Consider the following 16,879-nt stretch of genomic DNA (forward strand, 5'->3'; position numbering starts at 1 on the left):
AAACGAAGGAATACCCTCCTTTAATTTTGGGTGCAGATAATTGTTGGCGTTGTGCAGGCAGTTAAATTACACAGTTTCGTACTGATTTATGCTTATTTTCCTCTATTATTCTACCCCACATGCGCTGTCGCGACCGCTGCATGGCCCAAGTAACATATCAAAAGCTCTGCGATCATAGTTATTCTTGCCTAGATCACTGTCTTTCTGTGCGCAAAGTTACTATCTGTGACTGAGCAACCTGTGTTATATTGTCTTATTTGACGCATTACTACACTGACGTTTTGCTCAAATACGTAGATTTATTGGAGATTCATACGTATTTTTAATATCTTATTGCGAGGTTTGTGTATACAGCAGTGAACTTTGTTTCCAGTGACTCTTTTTTTGCCCTTTAACGAGTTGTATCTTCGCATTTGTATATTCCCTTCTATCTTCGCAACTTCTAATATATATTTTGCAGAACTCCCACTTTTTATTTGTACTCACTGCTGCGAGTATTATCTCGGTGTAATTACAATACACGACGAGTTACAGCTGCTCCTGCGCAATCGATTGCAACGAGGATAGCGTCATCGAGTTTTCTTCCTGGCCGTTGCATATGTAGAAAATGTAAACAAGTTATTGAATGACAAATATTCATCAAAATATTTGTCCTCAACTTATTCATTTCATGGCCTTTACGTTTTTCATATAGCTGCATGCACTTCTTTGCTGTTTCGAACTGATATTGACCCTTTTCGCGGCATCCCGTGGCGCTGCCATATTTGATCACGTGGTGACGCGTCCATTGCTTGCCTCAACTGCCTCCGTTGCCTCCTTGTTTACAATTGAAGTGTATGACGCCGGCGCGCGCTTAGAAAACCTCTGTTTTTCGGAGATATCTAGACGGTGACTAGATGACGACACGAAGCTTTGATCACAGCTTCAGAGAACATGCAAAAGCGCTTTCGGAGCTGATTAAGCTATGTCCAAATGGCAAGCAGCGTATATGGTGCTTGTTCTAAAAGCGGCTAAATATGTATTCCAAGCTGTCCGATTATGAATTCAGTCAGATTAGTGTGTTTTGCTCTTTGTTCTTTATTCGGCAAATATTTTTAAGCAGTGGCTTGTCAGTTTCTGACTCAGTGAAGTTCCTCGGTGCGGCCACTTCTGATTATTTTCTGCCTAATCACTCGCGGGTGTGCTCATTTCCGAATCCGATAGATTTGTTCTTGCTGCGCACAAGGCTTGAAACGTAGCTGTTTTGTACATTGTAATACCTTGTAGCAAATATATATTACAGCTAGTAACTTGCTTACTTTGTGGACCGTCACGAAACATTCAGCTTCGACCATTGGTGCGCCATAGGTGTAGTCCGTCATTTATTGTGTGTATACAGTGCGCATATATTCAAGTGTGCTCCATTCACTTATTCTTGATACGTCGGCGATAGAGTGGGCGTAATTTTTCCTGCCATTTGGGGACAGAGTGTATAGATAACGTGCGCGAAACTTACTATGACGAAGCGGCGCTACTCCCTTTGTCATTGTTTAACGAGTGGTACTCATTCTTGCCGACGTTCTGGGATGAGCCTTTTCTTGAAGGTTAGCGATACAAGCTGGCGGATGAGCAATTTCTGTACCCTCGAGGAAAGCGGTACATCACGAAGTGCCGGTAACACGTTCGGACAGTTGCAGCAGCGGTCCGCGAACTTCGCCACACAGATTCATTCTATTTCCTTAACCCATCCCACTATTTTTGCAGCCTACTACTGCACACGTCTTCAATCCACATTATTCAATCTAGCATGATTGGAGCACAGTGTATTAGTGAAAACTCAGTTGCATTTCCGACAGCTGATCGCACAGAAGCAAGTAGAAGCGGTAATGGTTTCGTATTCGTGCGCGGTCGCTGAGGAGAGGTATGGCGCGCCGCCGTGAGCGCTATCTCGTTTCTCTAAAACAAACTGCTCCGGCGAAGAGGGTCAATAGTTCTAAAGTTCATGTGATGTTTTCTTTACTTATTAATAACAATAAACAAACAAACGCGAAGCATTGATATCAGTTATTTCTGCCACAATTTTTGGGGCATACGAATTTATTCGTTTATGACAACATACATATTTTTATGGACAGTGCATAGCGTTCAATAATTCGTTTGCAGCATCTATATACAAGAATTGGAATGCAGTTATTATTCATGCATTTGATCCCTCGACAATTCTATAAGGAGGAGGCCGCGCTGCAACCTGAGCCACCCACCGAACAAGATTTCTGGCTACGCCCCGGGTAAGTATGTAACGCTTTAAAAAACGTCTCTAGGAGGAGCCAAAATATGCATTGACGAAATAGCCCTTCCATCAGTTTCTTCTAAATGAGAAAGGCGAAAGTTAATTGCTTTGGCGGAACTCATAATACAGTAGGTAGGGTAGTGGCTGTAGCGAACGATTCGTGCCGGGCGTATTCGTATACCACGGAATGCGCAGAGACATGATTTGGCTAAGGGAGTAAAATCCATGACATAAATATTGATATTCGTATCACTGAAATCCTTTGGTTCAATTTTCATGACGCGTATTTGGGTTTTATAAACTAGAGTATGCTTGCAATACAATTTCACAATGTTTTTGGCAATGCAATCAACTTGTCCATGATGAAAAAAGTTCTTACTTGTTCGCTGATGTTGTGATGGAGCAGTAAGCTTGTACTGGAAAACCATAGTTTGGGCTGGTGAAGATCGTAAATACCTCATTATTATGCGCCTATTTGAATGCAACTAATAATTTTCGGTAATTCCTCGGTCCACGCAAACCATGCAGCAACACCAAGCTTTTTACTGCCACTATAGCTTTAAAGAAACACTGCACGGCATCACAGCGCTCAAAATGCATGTAGCGTAGCGTAAGGTGCTTTTTCTTTTCTGGAGTACGCTCAGGAGCCAAGTTCTTGTCGTCACAAGGAAGTGCAGGTGAGCAATGTATTAGCTTGATGATGCTGTTCGTATTTCGATTTTTATGCTGTTAACAACTGATGACTCCTGAACGCTTCAGCTGGCGAAAGGGGAAAGAAAATGCCAGCGGCAGGGCATATCTGCCAGTCGTTGTGTTGTAAACCGCGGCCGCTGCACTTGAAGCGGAATTTTTCCGCACACAAACATTTCGTCGGCCGTCTTTGAGCAGTTCATTTCTTCACTTGTCTAGAAATACCATTCTTCCCTGTAAAACACGCAACATTTTCTTTTGCATCCTATCAGCTTGGAGCGTGTGTTATAAGTTGGCATCGCTGTCTCTTCAGATTATTTCAACGGTCGATATACAGTCGGAGCTTTGCTTGTTCTTTTTCTAGGAATTTTCTTCAGTATTTAAGCCGCAGCATCGGGTAGCATAGATGGAACAGTGTCACTAATTAGCCGCACGTACGCCGTCTGAATCTGCACAATCTTCCTGCCGGTCATACGCTCGATCACATGCTGCTTAATTGAAGTAGCGCTGGCACATGACTAATGCGGTTGAAACTTTTTTTCAGCACGGTGAAGGGCAAGCTGACGTCTCTCGAATTTCTGGTTCTCAGCGCATCGAAAGATATTTCGGCCCATGGTTGCACGTTTGTAGCCGAACTTGCAATTCAGCGCAAAGCAAGTGGTGCCCCTTCGGCTTTTATTCTGGGCAGTAACACTTTCACTCTGTCCCGGACTCTCACGATATTCACGAACACCACCCGCAGTCTTCACTTCGCACCTTAAACGTCGAAGGAATTACCGGAACTCGGAGAACTATCGTGACTGCGAGAGCATTGCTCTGTGCCGTCAGCGTGTTAACAGACGATATAGATGACCGCTTTTGAAAATTACTTATTGCACACAAGAACATCGTACTGTTAGGCACTCCGCTCAACATTATCTATCCATTTTCTTTCAGGTTTACTGCGAAACAAATATTTAAATATAACAGGTGCGCAATAATAACACACTCAGTAGCAGACGACGGCGATTCGCGGCACACTTCAGGCCTGAGCGCCACTTCTGCTGTCATGATGCGGAGAAGCAGTGAACTACGCCGGTCGGCATACCTACCCATCTAGCCCCGTAGCTCGGGATAAAATGGAGGGGGGGGGGCTAGGCATTGAACTTAGACAAAGTTGCTTGAGAACTTGCTAATGATATTGCTGGCAAGTTACGTTCCTAAGGACGTCACTAAATCAGTCACTCAGGCTCCCTAATGCGAATTTGGAGCGCAGCTGTTTAGGTTTTTTGAATTCCCGATATATTGTGGCAAATATTTTATTCTCAACGACAAGGTATTCTCGCCTGCGGCGCTGAGCCTCTGCTCAGGCAGCTAGTTTAGCAGCACCGGCAGACGAAGCATTTCCACCGGTTGCGTCGCTCATTGTTCAGAAGAAACCGTGAACTCGGGAACGCGTGGCTCGCGCGGAGCGCATTCTCTTAGCGTGGCGGCGCAGGCGAAGTATCGCATGCGCAGTGATTCTGAAACCCACGCCAGCGCTTTTGTTAACATATATGGTATCTGAACAAGTAACTTGGCGCAAAAAAAAAAACAACGAACAAGAATTAGTCTTTGACTTTCTTTCTTGTTCCTTTTGTTAACATATATGGTATCGGAACATGTAACTTAGCGCAAAAAAACAACGGACACAATAAAGGGAGTCTTTCTCTCCCTTTCTTGTGTCCGTTTTTTTCTTGCGCTAAGTTACGTGTCAGACATGGAAAACCACTAGCCAACAATGAACTATTCTAGAATATATGGTATCGGTGGACGCGCTCGCCGCATGCCTGGTCGCCGTCTTGACGAACCTATCGTGCGGCACTCCCTTTCCTCCTCCCCATTCGCCATACTATCTTCCACGCTTTCCTCTTCATGCTTCCGCTGCACCCTCCTCCACCGCTTACCCTCTCGCGCTCTCTTCGCTATCGCCGTCTTTCATCCCTATAGCTGCGCTGCGCGTTCGCTCTTACACCCTTCGCTGTGCTCGTTCGCGCGATTACGCCGAAAACGCCGACGCTCAACGCAGCAACGGGGGCCGAAGAGCTGCGCTCTAAAACTCACTAACCTTAGCGCATTTCTCGCCAAGTTACTAACACTGCTGCTCACGTGTGCCATGGTGGTTCGTGACGAAGCCGGCACTTACTCAGAATGACGAGAGGAAGACAACCAACTTGGGCTCATTAAGGAGAAAAAACGAAATTATATTCAATTTCAGACTGATTTGAGAAACATTGCCTCCTTACAAAAGTCTATTTTTTGAGTGATGTTATAAAGTTGGGGGCGGGGGGGGGAGGCAATTCTTTGCAACCAACTTTGAGGAAAAGGAACGCACTTCTGGAACGCCGCGTATGGTAGCTGGTGTTTTAAAGAGCCTGTACCCGCGTGGGAAGGTCTGTGCGTTGCAAATAACATTCCATAGTTTCCGAAAGCGTTTGGCGTCAAAAGAGACGAAGTAAAATGTCCGAGGTTTAGCTCGAGCGAGTCTAACCTCCAAAAGACGATACAGAAAATTCGCAAACGCGCTCCTCCAGACAACTCGTCATAGAGATGGTCGCTCAGGAGCGAGCCGGATCTTGTGAGCGGCTCTTTTTAAAGAGCGAGTGAGCGGTCGTTCAGTAAAAATGAGCGGCGGTTCTTTTGGAGAAAGGGAGCCGGTTCTCTCGCGTAAGAGAGCCGTGCCGATGCGTTCCGTCAGAGCCGGTCTCCTGCTCGGTGCGACTTTCGCGCCTCTATTAGCGGTACGAGAAAGCAACTGCCCTCCCGCCCTTCCTCGCAAGAGTCGCCTTCACCCCCTCGCATTCGGCTGAAGAACGAAAGAACCGCCGCTCACTTACGCGCGAGACTAAATACCGACCACAACATCGCCCAAGGTTAGCGGTATAGAAAACATCATCTGGCAACTGGCAACTCTGGCTGCTCTCCAAACTAGCTCTTTCATGTACCCAGAATGGAGGCCGAAATTCCCTAGTCAAGTCTACCAGTTGAACAGGCGAAGTGAAACTCGCTGTTCATATTTTTTCGCTGCTGCCCATATGATTATGATGGACCCGCCAATGCGCATTGTTCTGTTTATAATATTTTCTGTGTTTGTTTGTTTTAGCCAGGATTGCGTTATTTCGCGAGCGCTCACATGAATTCACGCGTAGACTGTTAAGACTGTCAACAACTTCATCTTCGGCGATGCCTTATGTGGCATGTGCGATCATTTGGATGAATCGTCTTGGTGGCGACGATTGTTGACCCTTTTTGTGTATGTAAGTGGTCGATTGTGCGTGATAAGGAATCGGTTAGTCGCATTAACCTGTGTGTGTGTTTATTTGACCAGAAATTTAGTTCGCTCCGCCGTAATGCTTCAGGCTCTTTCTATGTTCTCAAATTGCGCAATCTGTTCACATCTGTGCGCCCACTAACCTCATGATTCCAAAAAGTCACGTTAGAAACATGATCTTTCCGTTTTCTTGAACCAGTAAGCTGTTGCCGGTTAGAGCTACGGGAAGTCCGCGTGGCAGGTCGAAAAAGTAAGGCGACTGTTGCAATGCATCTGTAGATCGTGAGCGCGTTTGTCAACGCAGATTATAGGCTGACTTTATTTGAACTTGTGAATCGATAAGTCGCGCAGTGTGTGCTGCTATGAGATGCAGATATGCAAAGGCACAAACGGAACCGAGATCGAGTTTTCTACGTGCAAAATTTTTACAATAATCGTTCAGGTCAGCCTGCTAGCTGGAACCATGCAGTGCTGATGACATGCTGATTGCAAATAAACTGCACCACCGATAAGTTTAGCAACTGCCTTGCGGAAATAGTAGCATTACCATTTGCTAAATGTGTTGAGCATCGACAGATCGAAAGACCTACAGAACGCTTGATTTGCGCTCCGGCAAGATACGTCAAGGACGGGTGGGCTGGGCCCGGGAAGCTATGAAACCGCCACAACAAACGGGAGGGCGGTAGGTGAATGGCCTCGAAAGTCCTGCAGAAAGAAATATAGGAATGCTAGGCGCCGCACGCCGTCAAAAATAGGTGATGTTGAAGAGTGCGACAGTGACTAACGTAACAGAAATAATTTTAATATGGGGAGGGGGGGGGGCGCATAAAGGGCGTCAAGAAACGAGTCGAAAGCGCGTCTCGTCATTGCCCGATCGCTCAACACCAGACGGCCGTGGCCAGTCGCCTAGCTGAGGCTCGCCTACCCCGTCGTAACACGTGCTAACTTAGATTTCTCATACATAACTGAAACACAGTTTCCTTTATTTATTTAACTTTCTCTTCAGAATTAGCTGCAAGTGTAAACCTTGCGCCCACGTTCATCTTCTGCTTGCACACACATTGAAATCTGGCGCACGGACGCACGGACGACGACGGGGAGGCGATAAAGGCGAGCGCGGCACGCAGTCGCGTGACTTCACTAGGGACATCTCCGCCTCGCAAATCTAGGGAACCGCACAAGACGAGATCTGGCAACACTGGTGTGTTCTGGTGGGGATTTAGTCGCTCCCGCAAACTGGACACAATACCGGTAAGCTTCCGAGCCTTCTTTTTTTTTCTTAGTCTTCTTCAGTCGTGACAGAATAAGGCAAAATCACGAGAACTTCAGTTGTTTCAAAATTTTCTAAAGGCAGTTTAGTGTAGCAACTCACTACGTAAACATGTCTGTCCTCGCACGCCATCTTGCAACGTTCGTGTCAGCTTACGCGCGCGTGTGTGTACGCGTGTATTGCGCTCGCTTGGTCGCGCGCGAGCCAACGAAGGACTTCACCTTTCAGCAAGCGCGCACGGAACGAGTGGATTTCAATGAGCAGGGAAAAGGACAGACCAAAACAAAAAGATCTTGCACACGTGTCCCCTAGATGGGCAGTCATAGAACTTCGTTGCTAACGAGCCGTTTCAGCCTACTACGCCTGTCCCGTCGGCAGCCGCAAACGGAAGTTCCAAAGCTACAGGCGGAATTAAGAAAAACGAGTTTAATGTTGGCCCTTCTTCTGAGCCAAGGGGACCCAACCAAAAGGACAGATTGAGCGTGGACAGCGCTTTCCTTCTTTGTGAAGCGTACATGTCTGGTCTATTGCGCAACGACAACGAAAGTACTCGGCAGAAACGTCGTGAAGAAGGGGCTCATTATAGGAGAACAACGGGCGCGAGCTTTTCATTGTTCTCGTTTGCGGAAAGGCGGATGCAATTATTGCTCTTCGTGCGCGCTTTGTGTTAGAATAGTAATATATCGTGTGTCGCACCTAACGTAGCCAAGCTGTTCAAAAAAAAAAAAGATTTTAAGAGACGGTGCTCGTAGGAGGTCTTGGCTAACGTTAGCAGCTTGGCTAACGTTATCTGGGACACCCTACATACAGGCGAGCGTAAACGCTCGGCCTTCTAGGTAAGACATAAAGCACACTAAGGACACGGGCAAGCGAATTGGACACACTGAGAGTGATTGATAAGCTTGAATAATGGCTCAAGGCGTACTTGGGGATGTGGGTAGGCGGAAGCGAGGTTTTTGTAAGTTTGGCTCTCTGTGGAAACTTGACATGCGAATCTTTACAAAGAGCAATTTTCTCGGCCTTTGGCCTTCTCCAGGCATGGCGATGAGGGCATTATCGGATGCGCGGATTCATTTTGTTTCATGCAACCTTGCTTCAAAGTACTGATAACACATATGCGTTCTAACTCTAATGTGTAATTTTCTTTTTAGCTTTGTACTGAGTTTGTATGCGCTCGAACTTTAATTTAATTCTGTTTTCTTTTTCACACAAGCTCTCTGGCACTGATTCACAATTTGATCCTTTTTCAATTTTTTTATGCTAATCAGTTTTTTTATTCGTAATTTTATAAATCCCAGCGTCTTAGCCTGCATGTTGGTGAAATGCAGTGGTAGGATTGAGGCACGTCTTTACAACCTCTCCAACTGATCATCCCGCTAAATCTACCTAGCTTAGCATCTCTTTAACGTAAGCCCGTGGTCGCGGACCCAGACCTCGAACGTCGTGGCCGCTTTGTGGCGGTATACTTTCGCCAGAATGTTCTTAGTCCATCGCATTCCTATTTCAAGTGACACACATTCGAAGTTACCTCTCTTCCACGTATATATAACATTTCACTTTGCGGAGGCGATTTCGGGCGGTCAGGGTCATTACGTTGCCGTCGCTACTGCCATAAGGCAAGCGCTAAAAACAAGTAACTTTATTTTAAACGGGGTAAAATATATATGCATTCATGTCACGCTTACGAGAAGGCAAGGATGTCTTGCTCGCTATACCACATTAAAAAAAGCAATTCTTTACAGCGAGAGTAGTAGAGTCCTTTGCCAGAATGTAATAAAGAAAAAGTCGCAGTGCCCCCCGAGAATTCGAATTAACACTGGACCTACGCTGTGTCAGCCGAAGATTCTACGTCTTAATTACTCCGCCGATGCTGCAGAAAATATTACTGCGCCTACATACTAATGTGCCCCTGGCCTTTTGAGTGCTTCTTAAGTTGATTGGCTGACGCCACGCTCTACAGGTTATCCATCAACCACCACTGTGATGGTAAAATAATATGAACAATGCCAGTGGCAAAAACCGAAAGGCAGGGTAGGACAGAGGAGGAAGAAAGAGCCGTGTCTCTCCACTTATCCGCCACTGGTTTGCGCCAGCTAGACCACTCGCACTATACAGAGGCATCACTCACTAAAGTTTTATTTTTCTCGAAACGATATCGCTCGCGGGCATGGTGGGGGGTCCTGGTGGTCATGATGGTTTTGCTACAGGCAGGGTTACCCTGGCAGACTTGGCTGGCATTTGCTACACTTGAGCGTCTCTATAAAAATGTTTACTGTGCCCAATACCGCACGAAACAGTACAAGACTTACTGCGCATAATATTGCGCCAGCTATCGTGGCGCTACTTCGCAACATAGGCAAATTCGCAACATTTTATTTAGAAGAATAAAGCTGGCATGATAGTTCGCTAGTTAGCATACTTAGTGCATGATCCTGCCATCTTTAGTCGTGCCACAATGCTTTTTTTTTTTTTAATGTATGATATAGTGCGCACATTGCATATCTCCTCGATCGTGAGCGTGATACAAGTTCTTGTATAACTTGCCCTGTTTAAAATAAAGCTATTTCTTGTAGTCGATGCTTATGTTTTGTTTGTTCGCTTAGTCCTGTTCTTTAGTGCACTCGAACCTTCTTCACCAATACAAAGCCTGACGTCTGGGCCAAGGAAGCCCATGTTTGAGGAGTCCACGACGCAAGTGCATGCCACTTTATCGCGAAGACGTTAGAGCTCTCGTCTCGCTCTTCGGATGGCACGCACATCTTGGTAATTTAGACTGACGCGTGTCGTCTCTATATGCGGTTTATTTGTCAGTCGACCCTAAGTGTGCTTTAAGCCTTCCCCAGACATAAGCAAGCTGAGGGCAACCTTCTTCGGTTGCGGCATCGCGTCGCTTGCGCTGTAAAACTTCACGCCAATAGTTCTTCAACGCCAAAACATTAAAGCGAATACCTGCTACATGAACATGTTTTTCTGAGCGTGCAAGAAGCCCGCGAATGCATGCAAAATTGCCGAGCGACTGGCACTTCGCGTGTGTTCACGGGCTTCTTTCACGCTCGGAAATACAATTTTATGTAGCACGTATTGAGCAACAGATAGCTGCATCGGGAGTTTTTTATGTTGCTCTACAATTTTGTCGTCGACACTTTCATCTAATTATAATATTTGCGATGTTGATGAATTACCTAAGACTAATTATGTAATCTCCAAGCGACGGCAAACAACATTACCTCGGTTCTGTCCAGCTACGTGGCATTTGCATATCTTTAAATCATGGGGCATGATAGTTGGGATAGTTTAAATCATGAGTCCCAAGACCTCAAAGAGGCATTTACAGCTGAATCGCCACTGAATTTTGTGTTGACAATTTTATTATTTTTGTTTCATATCTTCGTGTCCTTTGTGTATTATTTCAAACACCGTTTTAGTGAGCACTTCGTTTAGCTGGATTGACAACTTTAGCTTGCATGAAACACCCTGCTCCCTCTCTAACTATAAAGGGGTGTAAATCAAGGGAAACATTTTGTATACCGTCATCTGAGTGAGATAACCCTTTAATTTATTCGTGTTCTTTGCTTTTGTAGAGTGACAGATTACAAGAAGAAAATGAGTGAAGTAAATTAGGAAGGAAAGAAAAATATGAGCACTGGCAAAGCTACTTATGGCAAAAAGTTATGGAACGTGCTTTTAAGGGCGGCTTATGATGTCACCGTTGATATTCTCTTGGTTAATGTCTAAAAATAAGTTTTTGTTGCGGATTCAGTTTTGTTGCAGATTCAGTCAAGAAGAACAAGGCGGACCTTACGCAAATAATGCTACCATTGGTGGCACAGTGTGAATTTGTGGGTTCAACAAAAGAGACAGTGAAGCTTGAGAAATAATATTTCACTGCAAGTGAAGTTCGTTTTTAGGGGACCCCTTCAATTTCGTGTTTCGAATCACAGTACCTTTGAGGCGTTTTAAAAATAAAAGCTTGCTAAGTTCGCGCCACAATGGTTACCTTAATCTTCATCTTTTATGTACTGCAAAGGTGCTCCCGTTAAAACAATCGCAGCTTCATTGCAATGGAAGTGTTTTACGAAATCCAGAAGTACATTTTCCCATTGCGTAATGAATTAGGCCTACTAAAGTTGTTGCCAATTACGTAAGGCACTCACAGACTGGATAATCTCTGGCGTTTTACGTATAGCAATTTGTAGTCACTCCGTACTGATGAACGCTAAGAAAAATAAGACTCTACATAGGACATTTTCCAACAGACTACTTTTTCTATACAACGCTGCTTTCGCAACTATAATCTCACTGCTTTTGGCAAACGTACATCGAAGTGTCACAGCCAGACATTGAAGCGCTGCAACCAAAGTAGAGCCGTGAATATCTGACGACACCTCCAGCCAATGGTTTTCCGAGAAAGCCTGCACACTGAATGAAATAAACTTGAATACCGAGTGCATAACTTTCCATTGTCATCTTCTTGTAAGAGTCGTGATATTCAACCGGAAAGCCCAATGTCAAATTCTACACTACGCTCGCGTAAAATTATGCCCCTATGCAAGAAGGCTTCGCAGTTTTCATGATGAACACATTGTAACACTCGGTGTTAGCGTCTCAGGAATCCGGCTGTCTGGAACATTCGTTAACAGCATCAGCCGTTAGGAACTTTGTGAAACTCCTGCTTCTACGTTGCCTTCAAACATAGCGAAGCCTCCATAGCAACTACCCGGGAGCCATGAGGTGACACAACCTTTGTAGGTTTAACATTTCTTTCTGTAGTAGCCCGTCATCGAGGCCTGCCCATGAGAAAGTGTGCTTTCAGCAATCTTTCACGTAAAACACTTAATTCATTGACATTGCTCAGTGGGACTAAACGTGCCGAATAATTTACGCAATCGCCTGGTGGTACGTTCTACAGGCTCAATCGTAACGTATAAGAAGGTATATACATATTTATCTGCCTCTGCGCTAGACATAAAACGTAGGGAGCTGCGCCAGCATGCTGCCATATAAGTACGTTTAGTTATCGCATACTACAGCAAGGTTTCATAACCAGTAGTGGCTCCCAGTAAGTCACAAAAGCGGTTGCCATTAGCTCGCTCTGATGAAATGGGCCTTTGATGTCGAGTCTGTAACGTCTCGCTAACGATGACTCCCTAGAACTAACCTTGTTTATATTACGAACTAGAAATACGTACATTGTCTACATCTGTCACGCGAGAAACAAGCGGCGTAGAACACAGGGTGTTTCAGTTAACTTGGGCCAAACATTAAAAATATGCAAATGATACGTAGCTCGACAGAACCAACGTAATGTTGTTTTACGTCGCTTAGAGTTACCCAGATCTTTTTTTTTTCATTTCGCCTAATTAAATAATTTGTCATTAATTAATAAACTTCTGAATTATTATAATTAGTCGAAAAGTTTCAATGAGAGAATTGTAGAGCAACATGAAAAACTCCCGATACCGCTTTCTGTTGCTCAATACGGACTACATAAAAGTGTTTTTCCGAGCGTAAAGGAAGCCCGTGAATACACGCAAAATTGCCGCGCGACTGGCCGCTCCAGGCACTTTGCGTGTATTCACGGGCTTCTTTGACGCTCGGAAAAACACTTTTATGTATTACGTATTGAGCAACAGAAAGCTGTATCGTTAGTTTCTCATGTTGCTCTACAATTTTATCACTGACACTTTTCATCTAATTATAATAATTTAGAAGGTTATTAATTATTTAAAACTAATTATCTAATTAGGTGGGTAGGTAGGTAGTAAACTTTATTGAGGTCCTGAAGTAGTCACCCTCCGTTTTCATGGAGGGAGGACCGCGCGCCGCTCCCACGTCGGGACGGGAAGGCCAAGCCTCACCGCCGCATCGTGGGCCTTCTGAACTGCCTTGAGTTGATCGAACCAGTCATTAGGTGGAATGCAAAAAATAATCTGAGTATCTCCAACCGACGGCAAACATTACCTTGGTTCTTTCCAACTATGAGCCATTTGCATATTTTTAAAGTTTGGCCCAAATTAGGTGAAACACTCTGTAAAGTCCAGACTGAATAGAACGACAATTTTTTTTCCAAACGAGTCTGCTTCTTTTGATATTGGGATGAAGATATAAAGTACATAAATCACTTGAACATCACCATGTCGTTAAAGCAGTAGTGAGTAGGAGCCATATAGTCTGCTTTCCGGTGTCCTTTTAACCCCATCTCATTAAGGTATAGGAGGTAGCTCTGCCGCTTTTGGAGAAATTTGCCAGCCTTTGTGTGTTTTTTACTGCGAATGAATACCAGCAAATGAAGTTAACTGTGCAGCAAGCATTTTGCCTTGCGTCATATTTCTGATTGCATTTATGCCGTGCTGAACATGGACAGAAACAACTGGTCGTAAGATTTTTAAAGCTCCTCAGTAAATAAAGGACTACAGAGAACTGAAATTGTACTTCAGATGCTACTATACAAAACCGAGGTTGTACTGGGGTCCTGTGCTGAATGTTCCTCCCAATAGGGGGGTCCTAGGCCTCCCCGTGCGCGACAGAGTTTTTACGAAAACTTGTTTAGTGTGCAACGATGATTACAAAGCCAATACAACAAGCAGACTAGAAAACAATAATAGACCACCCATGTTTGCCTCGAGAAAGCAGCCTTTTTCATAATAAACTTTATTTTGACTTGGAAATGTTTCAAGACAGTGACACGGGGCTTGCTGGCTCAACGACGCTTTGGCAACAGTTCTGAAAATGCTCCATGGTGTGCCGTGCTTGGCACACTTTTCAGGCGCATTATAAAAGCAACGCACAGCGTGCGATATGGGGATATTCGCAGTAGATCGTGAATGTATTTGATCAAGCTTCTATTTAGTGCCTCCTTAAACAATACTCTTTGGCAACAATTGAGCCTTTCAAAGGTGCAATTTCTTCAAACCGTATCGATAATTGATAAATCACAACTTTGCCAATTGAAATAAACTTAATATTTATTCTCAAGACGCATCTTAACAAAATCACTGGCAGTTGTGACTGCGTCTGTGGGGAATCAACGTCATGAAAAGTTCGTAAATCGTCGCTACACTTCATGCCGAGTACACTGTTTTGACAACTATATAGGCAATGACTGTAAAACCTAACACTTTATTCGAACGCAGCCACAGGAACTTGTCGTGCTTGTTGTTTTTCATCCTAACGCGGGTTTAAAATAAATAAGGTATAAATTGGCGCTTGACTAAAGTGCAGTACTGCTTCCAATACTCTCCGTACTTCTTGGAGCACTTTTCCTCGTCCCTATAACTTCGGTGCAGGAGCAAGCCGCACAGGTAGAGCACGTACAAGTACGGCACGATGCTGGACGCTCCGGATGGCAGGGCCCAGCACAGAGAGGCGAGGATCTCGAACACGTAGTTCATGTGGCGGCTGAGCGACCAGAATCCCGAAGCCAGAAGCAGGTTGGTTCTCTGTTTTCCCGTCGCGTCTCGGTACGAGGCCTTGATCACTTTCGGTGGAGATCCCCAGATGGTGCACTTTCCCTGCGTCGCTCTCACCACCTGCCTCTGGTAGTCCGTCCAGTAGTTGAGGCCTATTATGGCAAGGCCCGTCAGGAATATCAGAGCTGCCGTGACAGGTCCAGACTCGGGGCTGTTCTCGACCATGTACAGACTCGTGAGAGGGTACAGCATGCTCAGAAAGCAGATGCAGCCCCAGCAGATGTAGTAACCTGCAATGACAAAAAAAAAAAAAAAACATTTGGCAGAGCAAAGTGTTGGTTTGTACGTAATGCGATGCATTCATGATTTCTAGAGAATGGTTGCATAAATTATGTAGATGTTGCGTAGCAAGAGGTTATGGTGAGATTTTAGGTTGCAGTGTTTATAGTTTTAATAAGACAATGTTTGTAATGACAAGATAAAGGATTGCAAGCACGGTAAAACCCAGTGACGTCACTCGGCTTCCCGGCACCCGGTGCGGCTGCTCAGCGTGTCACCCCGCCCTTTGCCCTGTTTTCTTGTCACCCTCTCCCATTTCTTTACGTACGTTTTGTATAGTGAACGCAAAATAATTTATTTAGAAGGGCGAAACTCCAATCTTTGCCTTTAATGCAGCATTTATTTCTGTAAAAATAAAAAAACAATCAATATGGTGGCATTTGGACATGTAACATTTTGTAAGCCTTCTAGAAATTGTGCCGCTGGACACTGTGACCTCTGAGCCCGTAATTACGCGTCAAAATACGATACAATAAAATCGCAACGTAAACAATGCCTGGCATGATATACACAATGTCTCTAGCAAAATATATGCACTATGCTTTATAACAGGAAATAGTTGTTTTTTGTAAATAACTAGAGAAAAAAAATGGCGCAGTTTCGCCCAAAAGGCGAAGCATCAATTGCGATAGCAAATTAGTAGAGAGCTAGCTATTCGGGGTAGGGATAGTAGTTTTATCGGCTGCATAAACTTGGAGACATTCGCTTACTAACTGAATTAACAAGCGTGGTGTCAGCGCGCACATGAAAACATGAATAGATCACACTGAATTACCGCAGACAACGACTGTCAAAACGCTGGCAGCAAGCGCAGCCGCCGCAGCAGGCGAAGGTTCGTGCGGGCTATCGCTTCAATGGAAACTGAGCGGCGAATGCACAGCGCATACAAAGGTCAGAGCGCTTTGCTTTCACTCGCGCATACGGCGCGCAGCGACGATTTTATCGCCCTTGGACTTTATACGGAACCTCACGTCGACGGCGACGACGACGGCAGAAATCCGATTGAAGTGTTCATATAATTGCTATCGCAATAAAAACAAAAACATTGAGTGATCACATTGAACATACCTTAGTACACCTCAGGCGTATTTAAGGTATAAATAACAAAATTCGCACGACAACACGACTCGCACGACAACACTTTGAAAACACATTAGACAGTTTTAGTTTAGCGTGGTTACCGGAATAGCGGGCGTACCGGAATAGCGGGATCGAAATGCGCATGCGCAGAACGATAAACGAGCCATACCGTTTACCGTGCGCACGCTATTTCTCAGAGTTAACGTTACCGTGTTAGCGTGTTTACGTAGTGTACGTAAAACATGGCGGCGGTCCCGGCCGCCTGCTTCGAACTGTATTTGGAGTTGCTGTTGAATAATTCACTCCGTTGGTAGGAAATGACTGCGTAAGTAGCTTTCACTTACCTTCAGGCAGGATCGACAATATGTTTTTATGGATAATTTAGCGGAGTTTTCGAGATCGCTTCTCGCTTTCAACACGCCTAAGCCTAACAAACGAAATTTTCTCCGAGACGTGAGCGCCACCTGACGATAAAGTCGGGAGATAGGCGCGACGGTAGCATATGGCCCCTGAGATCGGAACATATTCGGAGG

General features: G+C 44.9%; 1 protein-coding gene across 3 annotated transcripts in view; it reads right to left on the reverse strand.

Annotated features, from left to right (window-relative positions):
• Positions 1–16,879, reverse strand: part of LOC119461010 (uncharacterized) — a 54,250-nt gene that overhangs the window by 7,209 nt on the left and 30,162 nt on the right. For 2 of the 3 annotated variants that reach the window (XM_049672100.1, XM_037722180.2), the window contains exon 3: positions 14,157–15,217. The exons of the other annotated variant lie outside the window; for it this stretch is intronic. In XM_049672100.1, coding sequence (XP_049528057.1) covers positions 14,697–15,217 — 521 coding nt within the window. In that variant the 3' untranslated portion in view covers positions 14,157–14,696. Of the gene's footprint in view, positions 1–14,156; positions 15,218–16,879 lie in introns of those variants that run through there. 3 annotated transcript variants of the gene reach the window in all.

Source organism: Dermacentor silvarum, chromosome 8 (genome assembly GCF_013339745.2).
Source record: "Dermacentor silvarum isolate Dsil-2018 chromosome 8, BIME_Dsil_1.4, whole genome shotgun sequence".
Lineage (NCBI taxonomy): Eukaryota > Metazoa > Arthropoda > Arachnida > Ixodida > Ixodidae > Dermacentor > Dermacentor silvarum.